Raw genomic sequence first — 21,286 nt, 5'->3', positions numbered from 1 at the left:
AATATTTTGATTGGCAGTTTTAATGGCAGTTATAAGTTCCTGGTAAATAATGTTAAAAAAAGTGGCAGAAGTTCCATTCTTATGCAATGCTGCTAAGCACCATGATAATTTCTCTGTTTTTATTTCTTATAGCTATAGTATTTTTTTAAATTTTGACACAGTCTTGTTTGCCCAGAACTGCCTGGCAAAGGTGCAGAATACATCAACTAAGATGCCAGATGACACATGTACTCATTCAGCAGTGACCAGGAAGAACCATCCCTACAATCAGCTCCTTGGCAATTAAGCAACAGAAATGCATCAGTTACTTTTACAAACTCCTATTGCAAAGTGTTGTCTCACAGTTACCTAACACCCTTGTGTTAATTGCATAATTAATTGGAGTAGTTTTCATATGACTGCTATTAGAGAAGTCAGGCTAAAAAAAAAAAATCTATGCCTACTGGTGAAAGTCAGAGACTGAAGCTTCACAGACACTGCTTGTATTATCCATGGCCTGTTAGTCTGTCACTAACACCTTTCTTAAACTGTTCCATAAACAATAAAAAATTGTAAACTGTTGTGGCAGGCTCCAACACCTTGCTCTACTCAGGTTCTAGGACGCAACAGCCTCCCAAGACATTCAAATATATAAGTGATAAATAACTAAGGGCAACACAAATAACACTGTAATATACGTGGAGCCTTCTCACAAACAAGATTGATGTGAAATGTCATAGTGAGTAGCAAAAGAAAAAGGATGAGTTTTAAAATTTCAGATAGGCTACTGCAGGGATGAAGCAAAAAAAAGAAAAGAAGAAAAAATATTTGAAAATACAACAGGAAACTGTTAGAGATCCCATATTCAATATTATCAAGAAACCTTTGCAGATTGAGAAGCCTGGCACCCCATATATCTTCAAATAAAGAAAGGTGGTCTTGTCTGTATGATTATCTGCACTCCTCTTTTCTGTGTAGTGTAGTTCTACAGACTTAAATGGAATTACAGTGGAAAAAAAAAGCTACCTAACATTACAGCTGGGGCTAATGTTCTTTGTAAAATTATGACTGCAATATTCAGTCAGCAATTAAAGAAACTCATTTCAGACATGTAAACTATATACTTGCCCTTTATTATTTGTAATGAATCAATTGGCTGTGCCATTAAGAATGCTTGCAAAGACTTGTTGGGCACATGGACTTGCAAAAAGTTTCATTAACATGTAGTCACTGACGTCCAGACTGTTGCCAAACAGAATAACCTCAGACCCTTTGCCTTACATTTTGCTGCCTACATTTTAGCATGAACTAAAATTCAAGGATAGAGATCTAAAGAGAAGAAAGGAGTATTTTAAAGCAACCTCAGGGTGGACACATGCTAATCACATGGTGTTCCTGCAATACAGTGTCCCTGTGAATGTCTGTCCCTCCCCAGTGCTAGTATGATCCATGTTATTTCTCTGCTTCCAACAGCAACTGGTTTCCCCTTCTTGAGTTCTTCTGTATTAAATACTGAGTAGGTAAGATCCTGTCTGCAGGAATTTTGCCATGACACTTGATAAGAAGACAGGTGACTTTTAGTTTGCATAGAAACTGAGACATATACAACAGAACTATAGTACAACTGACTATATGGAGACCTCATGGAGCCCATCAACACCTTACACCTCCAGCTGCACAGGAAGATCAAGAATTGTTGTCAAGTCATAGCTGCTGCCATGGCATTCACAGCAGGAAGTGACACAAGACTGCCATGTTATATTGGCTGTGCTGGCATTAACACCGTGTCAGACCTCTCCCCAGGCTGTTTTTACACCTGGGAGACCCTGCTACTGGCCCAGGAGACAGCTACAGGAAACTTAGGACAGTCTCTCCCCCTCGTGGTGAAAGCCCTCAAACCCTAAGTGCTTCAAGGGGCCTTCTCTGCCTGGAGCTTATCTCAAAACTTTGAGAGGCTCCTTAAATCACAAGGTTTCACTTTTCTAATCTCCCTGCAGTGCTGCTTGTGCCATCTTACAACTCTTCTGTCCATAAAAGCAGTGACTTAAACATAGGTTTTAACCAGTTGGTAATGCAGGGTTGGGATCCCACTGAAAAGTAACTAGACATAAATTAATTCAGGGAATAACCCTGCAATGGATTCTCCAGGATTTCCTTGTGTACTAGACTGAGTTTTTGTCACCTCAGTTTTACAGAAATAGATAGTCCAAGATCCTACTCTTATTGAGATCTTCAGAAGAATGGAAACTAAATAAGAAAGTATTATTTTAGCAACACCTTCCTAAGACTTTGCTAAGATATGGAACACAACACTGAAGTTAGGTTGCATGAAGTCTTTGGGACACCTGTTTTCATTCTGCTGTCACAGGACACATTTCACAGCACATGTACCAGACTCCCAGGACAGGGAGGACTAACAGTTCTTGGCTCGTGCAGAGATGACATACCCACAAAGGCTAAAAACATTTCTTTACAGCCTCCTGGGGAAAAAAAATTACCTCAGCAAGTCTTGAGTGCTTGTGAACATTCTCTCCTTTCTGCACGCTGGGAGCAAGCTGCTGCAGCACTCCTCGGCTGCTCGTGAGGGCACGGGTCAAGCGGGCAAACTTCCCCCAACCTTGAGAAAACATGCAAGATTAGACACACATTACCAAAAAAAGCTGCAAGTGTAACTCATAAAACCTCTTATGACTAAAGGGAGAAAAGGTTGTTAAAACAGAGCAATCTGCTTTAATACTGACTAGAAGGGAGTATAATTTAACCAAGTACCAGACATAAGCAAGTCAGAAAATAGGTGTCAGCATGGTACAGTAATAAAACCCATGACTACTGTGACTTTGTATTCAATGGCTCTACAAAAGTTCTGCCACATGAACTGCATATTTTGCAAGGATAAATGTCCACCATACAATAATCTCATATTAAGTCTAATGATCCAATTTGGATCTCGCAGCACTACAGAAGATACCCCAGACTAATCAAGATGTAAGGCTAGAGTCATGCACAATGAAAATTACAGTTGTCTGTAACAGAAGTAAATCTAGCCTCAGATGCATCAAGCATAGATCTGGAATAAGCAGAGAAATATACATAAGATAATAAAAAGCAGAGCAAAAAAGCAAAACAAAATCATTAATTTTATTCTCTCTAAACAAAAGGGGGAATAGATTTTCTCAAACTCGAATTAAACATTTAGCAGCTTCTGGCAAAGAAGTCATATGCTGAATTTTAATTCAGAATGTTTTTTACAGTGATTTCAAATATCCCTCAAAATAGAAGACCTTCAATGACAGTCACAGAGCTAACTACAACTATAATCTTTATGAGCAGTACTTTGCCATAACAGATAGGCAGAGTATACATCTGGATATTTTTGGTATACTGAAGGGAAAGAATCAGTGCATTTAGTCCCAATCTTGAAAAATGCTAGCACCACCTGGGAGCTCTTGAGCTCCTACTCCTCATCTCCTACTCAAACTAAGGATGCTCAGCACTTTGAAGATTCAGTTTATAATGAGCACCTAGTTCTGGAAAACGTTGCCTACACAGCTTTCTTGTAGACCCCTTTTAGGTACGGGAAGGTGCTATAAGGTGTCCTTGGAGTCTTCTCCTCTCTAGGCTGAGCACACACAACTCTCCCAGTCTGTCTGCACAGCAGAGGTGCTCCAGCCCTCTGAACATCTTCGTGACCCTCCTCTAAACTCGCTCAACAGGTCCTTCTTATGCTGGGGACTCGGAGCTGAGTGCAATACTCCACGTATGGTCACATAAAGTTTGGAGCAGAGCAGGAGAATCCTTTTCCTTGACTGCTGGCCATGCTACTTTTGAAACATCCCAGGATACAGCTGGCTTTATGAGCTTCTCGCCCAATCATGCCCAGCCTCTCACCCGACCCAGGTGCAGGGCTTGGCAGGTGGCCGGCCCGACGAGGCCCGAGGGGGATGTGCTCCAAGGTGACACCGGCGATCGCCCCCTCTCCGGCCCGGGAGGGAGCGGCGGCGGGACGGGCGCTCCGGCGCTGCCCGTGGTGCTGAAGCGGAACGAACGCGGCTTGCTCGCAAACGTCAGCCCCGGCGGGAAACAGAACAGACCACGGAGCTCCAGCTTCGCCCGGGAACTCGAAACCTGCCCCCCTTACCACGCGCAAAATGTTTCTAATGCCAGATAACACAGACAGCTCCTTTTACTAACTCGAACCGGATTGATGGGGAAGGCATTCTCCTGGAATATGCAAAATTTGGTTCAAAACCTGAGGACAAACTTTCAGTGTGCATTTTCTTCCAAACATTGTTTTAAGGTTTGGGCTATTCGGACATACACAGAGAGAGGATGAAAAGGAAGCACCTCACTTGAGCTTTCTTGCACAAAAGCACTGCCAGACAACTCTGTGGTATGATTTGTGGCTATGAATCCTGAGCACCTTCGGGTGTCCCCCCTTCTTCCCAGGAGTCATCTCCTTTTGAAGGCACAGCTTAACCCATTCCTCTCCTCAGCATCCCCTGCAAGCATCTCCTCTGCCCTAGGTGCTAAACATCTCACTTGTGTGTGCCTAAATGGCTCACAAAAGAACTGTTTCCACAAACATTAGATTCACCCTCTACTCCAAACTCTGATCTGAAAGCAATATAACTGTTCTAGGCAAGAGATTGTGTCACTCTTCAGCTTGGCTTTTTAAAGCAGTGTGGACACAAATTGGGGGTACATACCCTAATTCTCTCCACACATATGGTATACCACCCTTGGGAGCCCAGCTTGGAGATACTCCCACCACTGTGCCATGGCATGCCTAAAACCAAGCACCGTATCCATGTGCAACATGTAAGAATTTCACCTTTAGAACACAACACCCTCCTCCTTGTATTGCCTTTTGGGGTTTTGGTTTTTATGGAAAAAAAGATAAAGATAAAAATGTGGCAACTCCAACATACAGTTAGACCTGCAGATTGTGGCATAGAGAAAAAGAAAATAAAATGCCAGTACTAAACCTTTTGAATTATAACATCTCCAGTAATGCCTGAAAAGACAACAGTACCTGTTGAATTTATTTCAGTATTTCCTCCAGAACCCTAAGGACAGACACAGCCAACAGCAGGTCAGTTATCTATCCAACAAAGACAGGTCCAGTAATGGACTTAAGCCATAGGACTGAATACAAACACTAAATTTTAAGGGTCATGGAGCTTTCCAAGACAAGGAACTAAGCTTCAAAATGGTGCAAGAATATATTGGTGTCAGTCCTGCTAAATCAGAGGGACCAGATGATATGGACTGGGATTCTCTTTCAGCACAAGCAGTTGGTATAGCCCTACATCCATTGTTTTCCTCTAGAAACAGAGAAAATACAAATTAAATTTAAAATCTAGTGATCCTAGGTGGTTCTAATACAGGCATATATAATCCTCAAACAAGATAAGCTCAGAGAGAAGAGAAGACAGCTTGAAATTCAGGAACCAAAATGAAAGCTGGATACCACCCCACGGTAGCGCTTGCCTGTGCACTGTCTTTGATTTTAACCCATTTTTATCATTGTTTGGTCTCTTTTTTCAGTTCTGCAGAAAATATCATGCACAGAAAAAGCAATGTGACAACATTAAAACATTTCCAGCTTCAAAAGGATGGAAAGCCCTCAAGATTAGCAGCACTGATTTCAGCACTCCTGCATTCCATGATGTTCTTTCAGTTTTCCACCACTTCTCCGCCAAAAGATGAATAGAGATTGCTTCTGATAACACCCAAGACAAGATGATTACAAAAGCTGTCCCCTGAGATTTGTTTCATGTGGAAATATGGCACTGAAATATAGTTTTGTGCTATGGCACCAAAACTTTTCTTCTTTAAAGCACAAAGTTTCATTTAACAATGGCCTTAAGTTGAATTTTCTGTATTTTTAAGTAAGTTGATACTCAAGCACAAAGCACTTATTATTTATTTGTAGGTAGCTATTTGTTCTCTACCACTCTTCTCAATTAATTCCTAATAAGTCAAGAATTCAAACATTGGGAACTGTGTCAGTTACAGAACCCTTGTTACCACATTGCTGATCCATGACTTACACAATTCCTAGAGTCAGAACAAAAAGCCATTGTCTGCTAGAGAACAAGCTTGTTTGTTCACAGGTCTGTTGTTCACACAACTGTGTAAATGTGAATAAATCAAGATTCCAGCAGTTCTTGCCTCCACTCAAGCCACCTTTGTATTCCCACACATGAAAGATTCTTGCTTACATCCATCCAGCTTCTCTGCAGTGCTCCTTCTCTTTGAAACCTCATGACTACAACAGTATTATTTTTCCATCTGGACGGGGAAAGCTGTAGTTTTTAATATACTCACTACTTCCCCTTCATTTGTTTCCTCTTTTTAAGAAAACATTTCATCTAGACAAAAGCAGAGTATATCTTAATCAAAATATTTCAAACACTGGTTCTGTTCATATAAATACATCTTTAAAAACAGAACCAAAATTCCCCCCCAAAAAACCTCCAGAAACAAAAAGGAAAAAAAAAAAAAAAAAAGAGGAAACGTGAATTTTCCCCTGAATTAAGATGAAGAACACAAACAAAATATTTTTTGTGTCTGTACTCCTGCTTGTTATGCAAAGGACAGCTTAGCTGCAGCATGAAATAAAGCATCTTCTGCAGAGGAGATTGCAACTGATGATTGCTACAAAGCACAGAAGGCTACATCATCTTGGAGGATAACAACCTGCAACAACTTGATTCAGTGATGCTGAATTTGACCACCTCTTTGTATAAAAATGAAGTATAAAAAGCAAAAATTAGGATCCAAAGCTTAGTTTTCAACCTCTTATGAGACAGCATAGATGCTTCTGGATATGTTCACCTTCTATTCGTACATTCAAAATCTGTTCAGGCAAACTTCCTACAAGCCACACAGAGTGCAAGCACAGTTTCTATTTGTCTGCACAAATAATTGTTTTGCATAAAGCAATGCATTCCACTTTATACTTAATTCTCAAGCATCTCATACTTGGTGTGCTAGATCTTAAACCAGGAGAAACATATACAGACAAAATGCATTAATTAAAAATACAGTATAAACTTTAAAATTCAGCTAAGAAGGTGACTTAGCACTTGACAAACCAAACTTAGCTATGCTATAGCTTGATTTTGCCTTCTTTTATTCAAGTAAACCTCTTTTACATTTCCCTGATTTTATTCAAGGGACAAGCAAAGGGGGGAAAGTGGAAAGAGGTTGTTTAAAAACAATTATCAACATCACTGACATTATTTTTAAACGGTTTTATTTAGAATGCACTATTTTTAAAGCTGCTGCATTTAAAAGCAACCTTACTTACCTTCCATGGAAATCATAAAATAAACATTTCTAAATTATCTGAATCAATTTTAAAAAGGCTATTTTTAAATAGCCTTTTAGAGAAGTCTATTTTTTATGTGACTTTCTTGTTTCATCTATTCCAATGTCTGATATTATTAATCAATTAAAAAAAAAAAAAGCATGAAAAATGGTACTGGGACCTTCTATCCCTCTGAGTCACCTTCAGGTGAAAGATGCCTATTCATCTTTGTATAGTCAAACACCTGCCATTACAGTGCTACACTTTTCACTCAAGGAGCTGCATCATTTGCAGCTGAAAATCAGGCTTGAAATTGCCAGCAGGTGATAGAAAACCAAGATATACCACAGCTAAGCAGGCTTAGCCTGACAGATTAGTTGCTCTTTATGTAGTACAAGAACATGATTGATTTAATGTTTTCCTTTACATAGACATACAGGCATTCATTTTGAAAATCTTAAATGCTTTAAACAATAATGTCCTGCAACTGTGCAAATAGCACATTTTATTAACATATCTGCATCTACAGGCAACCTATTACATATTAAATACTCATAAGCATAGGAAACTGAATACATATACAAACACAGTAAAAGAAAAGTACTTCCTAAACTGACTGAAGGTGAAAGAAGGAAAAATAATTGATTTAGCAATCAGTTTTCAGTTCACGGTTTTAGTTTTTCAGATTGAGAGTCCATTTGGGTTGAGAATATGAGAAACATTCCTAAGAAAATTGTCCTCTTTCAAAAGCATGCTACAAAGTTCCTGTGTAACATTGCACACAACACAAAGAATATGCCTTCAAAGCTCATGTATGTTAATGATTCTTAGAACAAGATAGTACAATTTTACCTTTTTTAGATCTTCCAAAACAATTTTTCCACTCTGTGAATCCCAGAGCCTACTACAGATGATTATCTAACACCTAATACCTGCCTTTTCTTCCCCCTCTCACGGTATAGAATTGTACAATGAGATCTAACATTAAAGTCATGGACACACATGTAAAAGTTTGTTTGACAAATCAGCTCCTCCAAGAAATTGCTCATCTAGCCATCAAGTGATTAATACAATATCACACAACAAAATTCCTACAGCAAGTATATTATGGAAGAAAAAGGGATCAATTAAGGATGAAAACAAAAAGTGCAGATCCATTTATATCAAGCTTGATTTGTGTATAAAGTGACAGAGAACTCTTTACTGGCATGAAACTTCTGCAACTTTATTAATTTTAGGAGATCCAGAAAAAATATTTGGAAGACTCATTTAGTGCACAAGCCCTTCTGTATATAAAGACATAGCACTCAGGGAAAGAGTGAAGAGCTGTGAATCAGTGGCCTCTAAATAATACATTCAGCTCTTCTGTTTGTAACCTCTGTTAGTCACTTTGCCAGTTTCTGTGGGCCAGAGGGAGAAATTCTGCTTATCATCAACTCCTCTGCAAGTCCATGCATTTATGTATAGGTTTAGTGCCTATACTGCTGTAGATTGCAACCACTGAGAATTACCATGCTCACTGCAAGAACAGCATAATTTCAAGATACAAAGGAGATTTAAAAAGATAAACTAAATTAGCATTCCCTTTCGTCAACTTACTTGTATTGAAAAAAAAAAAAAAAGTTAGTGTTTCTTTGTGTTGAAAGTGAAGGAAAACTGCCTATCTCTACCACATTGGGGAACTCCTGTGAAAGCAAAAGGACACAGCTACCACTCCTGACTGAAAGTCCTGCTTATCAACTGACTAAATGAAGCAAGGGCCTTCACTACCAGCAAATAAATGAGAGCCAGCTTTACTGCACCATGCTTATTTATCTGTGCTGTCACTCCTCATCAGTATACAGTGAGCACCATTAGGCAGGGAAAATAGACCCAAACTTTCTGACAAGCTAAGATTTTTGGTTTTATTAAAGCAATAAGGAACCAAACAAATAGCATTAACAGGAGAAAAAAATTACCCACATAGCCTGAAAGAGGGTGTTTGTCAAGGTTGTACTTCCCTTTTCATGGTAACAGGTGTTTCCACTTTTGAGAAACTATGTTTTTAAAGAATAACATTTTGAGAACAAATGTAAATCAGTTCATCTTCACAGTAAGTTTCCTGTTTAATTTAATACTACAAATATTATTAAATACTACAGAAATGCAAACAACAGGAGAACTTAACATCCTTTTTTACCCCAGAGGATGCAAGTCTCCGTAATTCTCCATAGGGTACAAAAGGTCTATTTCTGATGGAATCTGAACCTGAGTGAAAGTTTATGCTGCTGTCACAGCTGAGTTTCTTTCCAGGTTTCCAGGCTGTAGCTCAGCAAAGGGTTAAGAGCAGAACACTGCAGTGCTACTTCACTCACCAGGACAGCTTAAACCTGGTTCCACTTAAGATAACTGGAATCTCTTCACATAGGCTAAAGGAAACTAGATCAGGACTTTAACATAAGAAATCCCATAATAATGACTAGTAAGATCGAGTCAGGCAGAATTTAATTATTCTGATCCTTGCTAGACTCAGCCAGGGTTGATTCCGCAGTTTTTGCATACAGTTTCATACACAATTTGTACAGGGCTGTTGAGCAACACTGTGAATCCTTGAGGGCTATGCTGGAGAGTGGGTTAACAGTGTATTTTAAAGGAAGAACAGTACCTATTTACTATGTAAACTGGGCTTTCTGAAGCACTTGGGGCTTTCATTAGCAATGACCCTTTCCAGTGCAGGCCAGAACAATTTCACTAAAGAAATCAGCAACCATTTCTTGCACAAATGCCATCCCCAGTGGCACAGCTACAAGCTATTTTAACATGTAATTCTTTGGCTTGGGTATTTAAAGGACTTCAGCTCTTTCAAGACCAGGGCAAACAAACAAAAGGAACATAAATATATAATTGTGAAAAAGACCAACCTTTACATGAATCATCCTCAATGGGCTGCTTGAAAGCCGTTATGTCATTGAAAGTGCAAAGAAATAAAACCACTTTATCCTGCTCATTTCGAATTGGAGCAATTTTCACAAAGAACCAGACAGGTGTTCCTGGAAACAAACACATCAAAGAGTTGGTCAATGGCAGGCAGAACAGTAAATGTGCCAGTTTAGATGTTTACATCTCAAATCAGCCATCTGTAAAAGTTACTTTAATGTTGGCTTTTTTTACAAACACCTATTTGAAAACATAACAAAGCAGCTGACAAGCCTGTTATTTAAGTTCTCTGCTTTGTCTCTTCTTAGCTTTTTAATCTTCCAGGAACGAACCTATTTCTAAACGTCACCTGCAAAGTTAACACTTGAACTTAAGAACTGCTTTGTGATCTCCTGAAAGAAGAGTCCCATGTATGTGGAAAGGCTGCACACAACAGTGTCTTGCTGGTTCTTGCAGGATTTGAGAACAGGCCAGCTGTGCCTAGGACATGAGCATAACACAGAGTCTCAATTCAGGAATATGACCAGTTTGGTCGACTTTATAATTCCCTGCCAACAAGGAATGCCCTAAAGAAGACCATGCCCTAACTACTATAGTAGCCTATGTCTAGCTTCAGAGCTGGGCTCTGGGAGCTCTGGCCCAGCCTGCAAATCCCCCCATGCAAGGGAAACCCTTCACAAGCTGCTTTCCAGCTTGCCTTGGCCTGAGCCTGCTCCAAATCACTCCAGTGTGAAGCAAGACTCCACTGAATTCAGGAGAGAATAAGCCATTAGGACCAGAACACATGAAGCTGCGGATGGGATCAAGTTGTACTGCATAGAACTGCACCTTTCTAACTACTGCAGCAGATGAACTGCTAATTAAAACTGCTTGAGAGATTAAAGTCTGCACATCGCAGAAAAAGATGGTCCCAAAATACAACCCTTCAGATGCTGCTGCTGCCATTTCTCCTTGACCTCTGTCCACACAGATCACCTTGAAGAGAGAATCTGTCAGTCAGCCCAGCCTTTCCATATTTCTGCCAGTTCTCCTGAGACTGCTGAGAAGACCCTAGTGAAACCAATGAAGTTCCATGTAACAAGGCAGTATCTACCACTTGTTTCACAAGACTCACCACAGATTTTAGTGATATTTGAGTATAAGCTGATTGGAGGGCTCAGAACAAAGCACTTGGCTCCTGTGTACAATAACATGACCTCCCTGAAGGCACTATTTTTAAGTCTGCAGTCTTAACTTTCGACATAAAAAGATGACTTCCCCAACTCTGAGGTACATCACAGTAGGGACACTCCAGACCTCAGCCTTCAGGGAGTTTGTACTTGGGTTTTCAGACTGTCCCTACACCCTCAGAGATGATGAAAACAACTCATCATTGCCTTTGCAAGCACGAGAAGTGCTTGCAAGACAGAGAGGATTCAGGCTTGCTTGCTGTGAGCAATATTTTTTTTATGTGTCCTTTTTGAGATTTGTTAGGAGAGAAGGGTCTACATACCAGGGGCCAAAATAAGATCAGGATCAGCAGGAGCTTGACCCTCTGGGAAAGCCAGAATAAAGAGCACCACACAATCTTCGTCATTCATGTGGCAAAGTCTGTTTTAGAAAGAGAGATCTTAGAAGATTATTCCTTTTCTTTCTCAGTCACAGGACCCTTCTCTGTGCTAGATTCTCTTTCACCAGAATTGTTCAGTATTTTAACATGTGACATGGTATATTCATGCAATAGTTTTTAGTAAAGGGCAACTTGTGTTTCCTGGCTGTCAAAGGATCACAAGAAAACCTCAGGTATCTTACAAGGTATTTGCTGTCCAAAAAAGGAAGCAAAGGCAAGTTTTTTCCCACCTATGTTAATATAAGAGAGATTGCTGTTACCAGTGCCTCACCTGGCTGTTTCCCAGCCTCAGTGCTGAGCAATCTTTTCTGGCTACAGAAAGGTAGGGCATCTCCAAAACCCATGGACAACTTCCATAAACCAAGTTCAATTCCTAAGGCTCCCACTGTGCCTGCATAACACACAAGCACTTTCAAACTCTGGCTGAGATTCCAAGCCATATGTACAGCCATTTCTATAAACAGCAGGGTCTATGATGCATGGAGGCCTCTGCTCAAAAAGCAGAGAAATCCAGATGGAATCACTGGTGGCCATTTCTGAAATATGCCTGCATGGCAGAAAGTATTTAAGGGTCAACATACTTTTTTTTTTTTTTAAAGAGTTAACATTCCTGAACAACTCCTTCCAAAAAAGTATGAACAAACAAACATGCTAAGTGTGAAAGAAGATTCAGCAAAGTAACCGTGCCAGTAAAATCATCACTAACTTGCTAATGAGCTTAGAAGACACTGCCACAAAGCAGCCAACAGCAATTTTCTAGACAGTAACACCCTTTACACTACCCTTTCTCAAGAGCTCTTAAAATTGCCTAGCTCAATTTCTTCTTGCCTACTTGTTTTTCCCAACTTCACATGTGAACTATTCTGAGGCCGATCAAATCCGTATCCTGCTTTTACAGAGACTCCTTGGTGACTAACTGCTTTTCATTTTACCCACTTCAACACCCTTCACTAACACTGCAACTTTTTAATCAGCCAGAATCTCCATCAACAGCCTTGCTTTTTGATCTTTATCTACATGTACTTTTTTTGATTAGGGATTTTTTCCCCTCCCCAAACCACTTTGTATTGTTTTACTACGTCAAGCTGCAGCTATTCTGCTACAGGCTGCTCATAATATTAACCATTGAGGCTGAATTAGACACTCAGTTTCTTCTCTGCTTCTCATAGCTATAAAAACCTACTACTGTGCTTTTGAAGACACTGTACACAACATAGAAAGGATGCAATTCACTCTCCTATTCTGCCTATTTGTCAGATGCATGATGTCACCTTCCCTTTATGATTATGCTATAGTATGTTGTTGCAAGAATTTCCTAACATGTTCTGAATGCAACAAGAAGACTTTTCCCCATAACCTGTCAAAGGCTGCTGCAGGGCAAGAAGCTTTTATCAGCAGGGTTTTTACTTTCTGACTCCCTTGACTCCCACTCATGTGTTGCATTATTTATAGGAAGAAGGAAGACAAAACACTTTTTTACCTAGAACCAAGTGTATAACTTAGTGATAGGCCCCACAGGCTAAAAGAAAGAGCCAGATGTTCTTGACAGCTAAAAGTAGGCGTGTTTGATGAAATGCACAATTTGGGTACCCTTGTAATTTCCAGAGCGCCAACATCAGAGCAAAATGCAAAATCAAGGTGGCACATAGGGCCTGCAGAAATCATCTTCCAGTTTGGGATCTGCACTGTAACACTACAAAACCAGAAATAAGTAGATGGAAAATTCTGTATCTGCCTCCACAATATCGTATTTTCCCTGCCGTGCATTCCCTATCATTTTGTCAGTGTCTCATGAATAGGAGACAAGTGGATATAAAAATACAGTCCTGAGGTGAGTGCTCACAGTGCTGGGTTACGTGGGCTTTCCACAGTGCTCTGCAACCAGGAGCTCATTCACAGCAGAACTGGGATCTGAAACGTGGGAACACACCAAATGGCTCAGCCAAGAAGTGGCCATGCTCAGCTTTTGTGCTGCATACTGGTTTAATTATCAGAAGAATTTTACTTCTTAAACAGTTTATTTAACTATTAAACAGGAAAGCCTAAAGTATAAACTACTTATAAATCAGGTCGGAAACCAGAATTTCAATGTCCTACAGGCAGCCCTCATGCTCTTGGTGTCAAAGCCAACATCCCTGCTCAGCCAGACAACCATGACTAGCAAGAGGCACAAAAAAGGCCATTTTCATGAAAAATGTGATTTTCAGATTCAGCCTGTGGTTATTCAGGCAGTGAAACTGCAGCATGTTCCAGAGTTCTCACAGCAAAACAAGAGTAACTTCCCAGTCTGCACTGATGCACAGCCACACAGAAAGTGTTTACCAGTGTTTCCAACAATACATCTACTTCCATTTACATTTTGTCTTTAGTCCTGGCAACCTCTCTCCCTGGTAAAGTTCAGTGATAATACCAGTGCACAAACAAAAAAAGTAAACATTCATGAGCTACATTGGCTTCTGTTAGATTTGGAATCAGCAGTGAGAGAATCCAGCATTTGTCTAGTGGCATAGCACCAATAATGCTAGAAAAGGGAATGCCCCTTCAAAGCTGCAGGACAAGCAGTGTGGACAACTGAGAAGAAATGAAAATCTACAATGAATGCCTGACAGTAGCCATAGGACCAGCCTGGCTCCTGGTACCAAAGTTACGCAGCCAATCCAGAATTAACAGGTGCAGCTCTTGGTAGGCTTTTATGGTCTAAGCACAGTACTTATGGTGTTGCCTTAAAGCAAAGACAATTTTAAGGGCTGTTATTCAAGTCTCAAGTCTTCTCCAGACTAACACACTCTAAATGTCTGAATTCCTTTCAGTTTCCCATCTGAAAGACAAATATCTCTTCCCTATCCTTTTTTCCAGTCCTGTGTCTTTCAACAATGATATGTTCAGCTTCTTGCTGGGCAGGAACACCAGCATTTCACATGCTATTTAACTTTGGTTGAAGTCTTTCAGAAATTCTTACATCATCAAAGTGAAAGAGATCTTAAAGTTCTATTCCAGCTTCTCCACAAGCATACCATTGAGCTCTCCTTAGTTTTCCCTCCTGCCAAACAAAAATAGACTGTATGAAAATCCAAACCACTGTTTAAATGTGCTCTTTGCCCATACCTTGAGCCATTTAACCAAAGATGCCAACTGTTTTTCAAAAGTACAAAAAGCATAGTTTAAATAAAACTGGAATACACAATTTTTCTTTCCACTAATTGAACCAAAATTAATTTTAAAATACAATGAAAAAAAAAGTTTTGACAATTCAGCTGACATCTACACTGCCATTAATGCCTGGGGCAAGTTTCCTGTAAGCAGCACAACCTCTGCATTACTTGATAATGTCTCAGTCAAACAGTCATCAGACACATATGCAGACAGCAGGAATTAAGTTATATTAACAGCATGGCTGACCATTACAGCCACCCCTTTTAGAGTGTCACTTCTTCCCAGGTACTCAGTATGAGATTGTTTCTCTCTATCCCACATAGACTAACAGTTTGTCCAATGTGAAAATAACAACCCAGCTTATGAGGTGTGATCAGAGAGAGTTTAGCAAGCCATTGTACCCACACAGATTTTAACCAGATGTTCAGGGAAGTCCATGACATTTGACCATGCAAGACAAAGAACAAAAGTCTTCCTATAGACTCTAGCTTTGAGCAGAGTGTACCAAATGAGAACAGACCAACTCAGCCTGCAGCTCACCAGTCCTTTAAAGAATAAACCTTTAAAATACACTCCCACCACTTTTAAAGATGTTACCTTTGTGTCTTCTCTATCTGGTACTAGGATGCCATGCCACCTAATGCTTCTAAAGGTCAGATCTTTACATGCTAAGATAAGAAAAATCAATTTTAGTCCCCAAAGGTGGAATTGCTGTTCACAAGGGTTATCCTGTGACACTGAAACAGCACAGTAGAAAACAAGGTTCAGCACACAGTCTTGTGCTGCAGTAGTGCTGGCATGGTTCACCTGATTCTGAGTTCTCTGAAGAACAGAACATAAAGAAGACACAGTAAAGTTTTGAGATCTTCTTTCCATTTACCCCAGGAAAAATACTTAAGAATTACTACTGGGAATTCTGTACATATTTGTGGAGATGACAGCAGGCCTTGCTTGCCAACACATTTGAAGACAATGACCAATGGGAATTACCAGTTTTATGAGTCCAAAATATGTAATTCGACCTTGCTGAAGGTAACTGAATTCACACAGATGGATTTCACAGGAGATGCAGGTGTGCACACTGCTTGACAAATAATGGTGCTACACTGCAGTGAGAGGTCAAGGAGGATACATGTCACTTGACTCCAACACCCTCATTCTTTCCTGCTTCCCTTCCTATGCTACAATATGGGTTAGCACAGGTTTCCATCTGGAGACACTACAGGCACAGCACACACAAGTATAAATGGGTTTAGATGGTTTGAACCAGTAACAGTTATGAGAAGCTTTTTAGTGGTGGGCAATCACAGGTCTACCACCCTGAAGTGAATTTTGCTGCCTATAAATTGGGATGGGGTTTGTTTGCTTTTGAATCTCTATAGAAAGCACTGGTCCCAAAGATAAATGCAAGTAGAATCTACCAAATCACTATTTTAGGTTGATTTGTCATTCTCTGACATCTGCAGGCTTTCTAATACACTGGGGGAAGAAGGGAGAAGGAAGGAGGGGAGAAGATGGTGCACATGTTAAAATGAAAATTTTAAAAATCAAACAATCAAATTTAAAACAACTATTCGCTCTATTAAATTTGTTAAATGTTCAAGCACCCAGAAAACAGGGAAGTGAAGCCCAGCATAAATTGAAAGTGCATCCCAGCCTTTGGGACTCTCACCATAATGTGTCTACTCAGCAAAGAGCTACTGCTTTACCAAACTGCACTGCAGTGTGCAAAATAGTTACCTACAGCCAAGCCAGCATTCTGGCAAGCATTCTGCTGGTCCTATCAGTAGAGAACTTCTGAGACAAAAAAAAAAAGGTGTCTTAACACTCTCTCTGCAGCACAGCTGCAGATATAAGCAATGGGAAGGCCTCTGCTCAGACAGGGGACACTTGAAGACTCTTTCTAACTCTTGATGCACTTCACCTTTGATGAGTTCACCCCACTTCAAATATTCTTCCACTTAAGCAGGTCAAGTACTGCATAGAAAAAGGGGCTAGATTTCAATTGGACAAAAATTTCAATTCTTACAAAAATTTACTTCATCAATAATGAAATCAAGTGCATATAGAACAAGCCTGCTTTTGCACTGTCTACATTGTAGATGAAACACAAAACAAAGAAAATCCAAGCTGAATTTATTCAGCCATTTTTAACTCATGAGGCTGACCATAAAGTGTAAAAACTTAACAAATGGCTGCCAAAGTCTCATAAGAAGTTAGATGTGTAAAACACAGCAATTCAGGTAAGGTAAGATATGACTAAGGCTAGATATAAAATATTTTCTAATACATTAGCTGTACCCTTCCTTGGAATAAGCTAATTTATCTCCACTAACTTCAGATTTAGTAATGTTTTAATTTTCCTATATAAAAATAAACAATACTTCCAGCATCACTGGGCGCTCACATCTAATTAAACAATGGAATTGAAGCTCTCATGTGAAATTACTGTCAGTCTTTCTTTTGTCATTTTGCAGTTCTGATTAAAGAAAGCTTTCACTTTGTCTCTTTCCAGGTATGTCAATGAATCCCCACTGAATGCAACTGGATGGCATCAAAGCAACAATGACAAAAATCTGGTGGCTATGCACCTGTTTGCTCTAATTGCTTCTAATTATCCTGAAGAAGCTCTGTATTTTGGGAAAGCAATTCTTCCAGAGAATAACAATGATTTTTACATATCTGCTAAGTTATCCAGGGCATAGCCCAAGGAATCATCAAATCTCTATCACATCTTAATTTCAAGTTCTGAAAACAGGGAGTATAGTCACTTTTGGATGTGGGGAGGAATGAATAAAGCAAGGGTAGAAGCAGCATCCATAAATGCAAACATGATGAAGGCAGGAAATTGTCTGTTGTTTCTAGAGTTAATACTATGAACTGCAATGAAATTTGTGGATATACTATACCTATCAACAGCTGGATGGGGTATTCTTATCAGACAACCAAGTAAATATTAACACTGGGTCACCACCATGGAGAGTGCCATGTAAAAAAATAGCCTATCACTTCTAGTAGCATCATTAAATATCTCAATCTGCTTTGATATGTAAGACCAGGAAATAATTGTTTCTCAAAGAAAGAAAAAAATAGCTGCTGCTCCCAAAAGTACAAGATTGACTTGCACTACATACATCATTATTAACTCAAAACTCTTATTTTGTTTTCCGTTGTTCCTCCAAAAGGATAGAGACTGTACTGTTAAAACAGTCAGAATTACATTAAATGTGCAGGCTGTGGAAAATGTACCAATTATCCAACAACTCAAAACTGGAAAAAAAAATTGCTATTTGTCATGTCTGTTAGTTTATAAGGAGGCAGTAGACAGGTAAAGAACAAGAAAAATCTATTTCCCTGGCTAATTTGAAAAAGAAAAATAAAATGAGGAAAGAACAGAGAGACCAAACAGAAGAAACAAAGAGCAGGAAAAAAGATGGCTAACAAAATTCAGGGTCCTTTCCCAAGCTTTCAAACTGAGTACTGGTTAGAACCTATCAGGTTCATTATCTGAACCATTGCCATAGTTGCAGGGAGAAGTAAGGTGACCACAAAGAAAAGGCCACTTAGCAGTTCTGGGTGCTAAGTGACTGGTAAATAGGACAGTGTTTTTCTGTGATGTGGCTTATATCGAGAAAAAGCTCCAGGATGTCCCCTTTTTGGTATTTTTCAGTTAAAACTCTCTAGTGTTATTAGTCAATCTCTGTAACAGTAGTAAATGTATCTCAAAAGCTGCAAATTTAACAAACATTAGGTGCTCTGCAGTTTGTTAAACTTGAAAGCAAGCTCTGTGCTTTCCTTTTTCCCATGCCTGTGACCCTCTATGTACAGAGCAGAACCGTGGCAGTCTTTCAGCACGTCACACAACACAGCTACCACACAGCTGCACTTCATTCGAGGCCACCTCTCCTCGGAGGAGTGCACAGCAGGGCAGGAAATATTCCTCACTCCACGGTTACCTTGCTTTAAATCTTCATAAAAGACAGAGAGGCCCCAGGCTCTACTGCAGGCCATATGCTGCAGCATGACAGAAGAGTAGCTGCATCGTCTCTTGGTGCCAAATCACTGATAACTAAGAGAGAATTCCAGACTCTCCTAGATCCCAGGACTGCAGCTTATTTACTTGGGTTTGGATGCATAGATGTGAGCTGCATATGGTCCCCACGGCCACAAGCTGAGCTAGGAACAGAAATCAGCTTTTAGAAAATAGGTAAATATTGGAGGCAGGTAGTCCTAGGAGGAAAGCAGCACAAAGCAGGGCCATAGAGACTGTGCATACAGGCAGTACCAGCTTCATTATTAGAAGGCAAAATTGTTAAGAGCAAAATAAGTTGCAGAATGCAATTTTTTCAGCTTAATATCTGGCTAGGCTGAAGACCTCAGTGTATTTACACTTCAGGTAACATAGATTAAATAGATTAAGTATTTTCATCTTCATTAAGTAGATGAAAATAACTGCATGACATAGTCCACACTAGATGAGACACCAAGTTTGGGGCAAGTAGCTCATCTGATGGTATGTGCAGTTACAGACAGACTGAATTTCCTAGGAAAAAAAATCGCATGCAAATTAAGGATTTTTTTGTCCAAAACAAGAGACATTTCATCTGAAAACATTAGAAGTAGTTCAGTTTCTAAAACAAAAGATGGGTTCTTTTTATTCCAAAATTACTATATACTGGCTTTGCTATATCAAGTTGTTAAAAACTAAGTATGTTCTCTGTAGTGGAAACTTGCCTAAACCTAGCTTGTGTACTACCATTGTTGATGGAATCTTCAGTGTTGTCTTAAAGCATCACAGACAAATTACTCTAAATGTCAGAACAAATTAGAAAGCTTCCTCTGCCTCCCTGAGTGACTTTCATCTCTAATGTTCTCATTTCTCCCTTTCAGATCAAGTGGCAGAACTGGGGCTTATTTAGCCCTAGATAAAGCACTGTCCTCCAGGGTGACAGAATTGCAGTTTACACTACAATTAAGAACAACTTTACACACCTACATTAATCAACAAACCAATTGACTACTTACTGTTTTTCTTGTACATCAAGATTTCAAAGGAGTTCATCTCATAGTTCTCAAATGTTTGCCGGACCTTGTCAATTGTATCTTTATCTGTCAGCTCTCCATACATAAAACTGCAAATAAATGGAGAAATTCAAGTCAGATACCAGACAAAGACACAAAGCCATTTCTTTACCCTGTAAAAGGGACCTATTTAGAAATGGCTCTTCTTTGATTTTGTTTCACCTGGAAAGCATATTTGACAGATGTAGCCCCAGGAGATAAAAGACAAAACTGGAATAAACAGATTACTTTTCTCCTCAAGCAACGGGCACAACACTACAAGCTATTTAACAGAAAATAAATCTGTTCTCAAATACCTGCAGGTGCTGCTTTTTTGCATAACTTCTGCTCTGTGATATCCTGATAACTTGCAAAATCCATCGTTGCTGTACACAATGGGCCAATCCACAATCTGGGCATTACCCAAGACAAAATTAGTATCTGTTTGGAAAAACACATCAGTTAGACATTAGTCAAAGCTATGGTTGCATTAGGGGAAATACTCATTTCAGAAGCCAATCCCAACTGCTTCAGCCCCTGCACAGTTTTCCCAGATATCATTCCCATTGCAGTCAACAGGATTATTCCTGGGTTTAATTTTAAGTAAATTTTTATTTTTAAAGAAGTGTTAATTACTCTGAGCATAAATAAAACACGCGATGGTTAGGCAGGTAAAATTCATCTCTTGACTGAGGACAGGTCCACCAAACTGTTACCCTTTGTGCCACATGGACTGATCCACATGCCACTCAGTTTGAATGTGAACCCTCTTCCAGGTGGCCAAACCAACACATAAGCAATACTTCTCCTCCCTGAATGCAGACACAGGGGCTCCTCTCAACACTGCCACACTGCCTTCACTGCTGGCCACGCAAGCTCAAATACTTGTGTACAGCACAGCACTCCAAACTAAGGGCTAGCAATTACACCAGTAGAAGGAACTCTTTGTTTTCAATACAAGTCAGAAGGAGATTCAATCCATATTAAAACAAACAAACAAACAAACAAACAAAAAACCCCACAGGATTCACGCCTCCATTCTTGCTGGGGCTGTGCATGCCACATTTTTTATGATTGCCAACTCAAACCTACACCTGTGCCAAGACAGACAGCAGTGCTGCTCCCTGGGCATTGCCAGGCAGCAGGAGACGGTGGCTCCTGTCACAGCTGCAAAAACCCTCTGGCTTTTGGAAGAAAGGCTGGGCAGTCACATGAGATCAAGAGGCACTCATTTTTAAGGAGAGCCTTTATGG

The 21,286-nt window shown here is 39.8% G+C and overlaps 1 protein-coding gene across 1 annotated transcript in view; it reads right to left on the bottom strand.

The window, feature by feature from the left end:
- Positions 1 to 21,286, bottom strand: part of KCNH1 (potassium voltage-gated channel subfamily H member 1) — a 176,647-nt gene that overhangs the window by 144,977 nt on the left and 10,384 nt on the right. The window contains exons 2-5 of the mRNA XM_053939409.1: positions 20,351 to 20,474; positions 19,998 to 20,104; positions 10,195 to 10,323; positions 2,478 to 2,596 (exon numbers count right to left, since the gene is read on the bottom strand). Of these exons, the coding sequence (XP_053795384.1) occupies positions 2,478 to 2,596; positions 10,195 to 10,323; positions 19,998 to 20,104; positions 20,351 to 20,474 (479 nt within the window). The remainder of the gene's footprint in view (positions 1 to 2,477; positions 2,597 to 10,194; positions 10,324 to 19,997; positions 20,105 to 20,350; positions 20,475 to 21,286) is intronic.

This window comes from Vidua chalybeata, chromosome 3 (assembly GCF_026979565.1).
Source record: "Vidua chalybeata isolate OUT-0048 chromosome 3, bVidCha1 merged haplotype, whole genome shotgun sequence".
Classification (NCBI taxonomy): Eukaryota; Metazoa; Chordata; class Aves; order Passeriformes; family Viduidae; genus Vidua; species Vidua chalybeata.
Note: the sequence above shows the minus strand (reverse complement) of the source record. Positions and strands in the feature narration are given on the sequence as shown.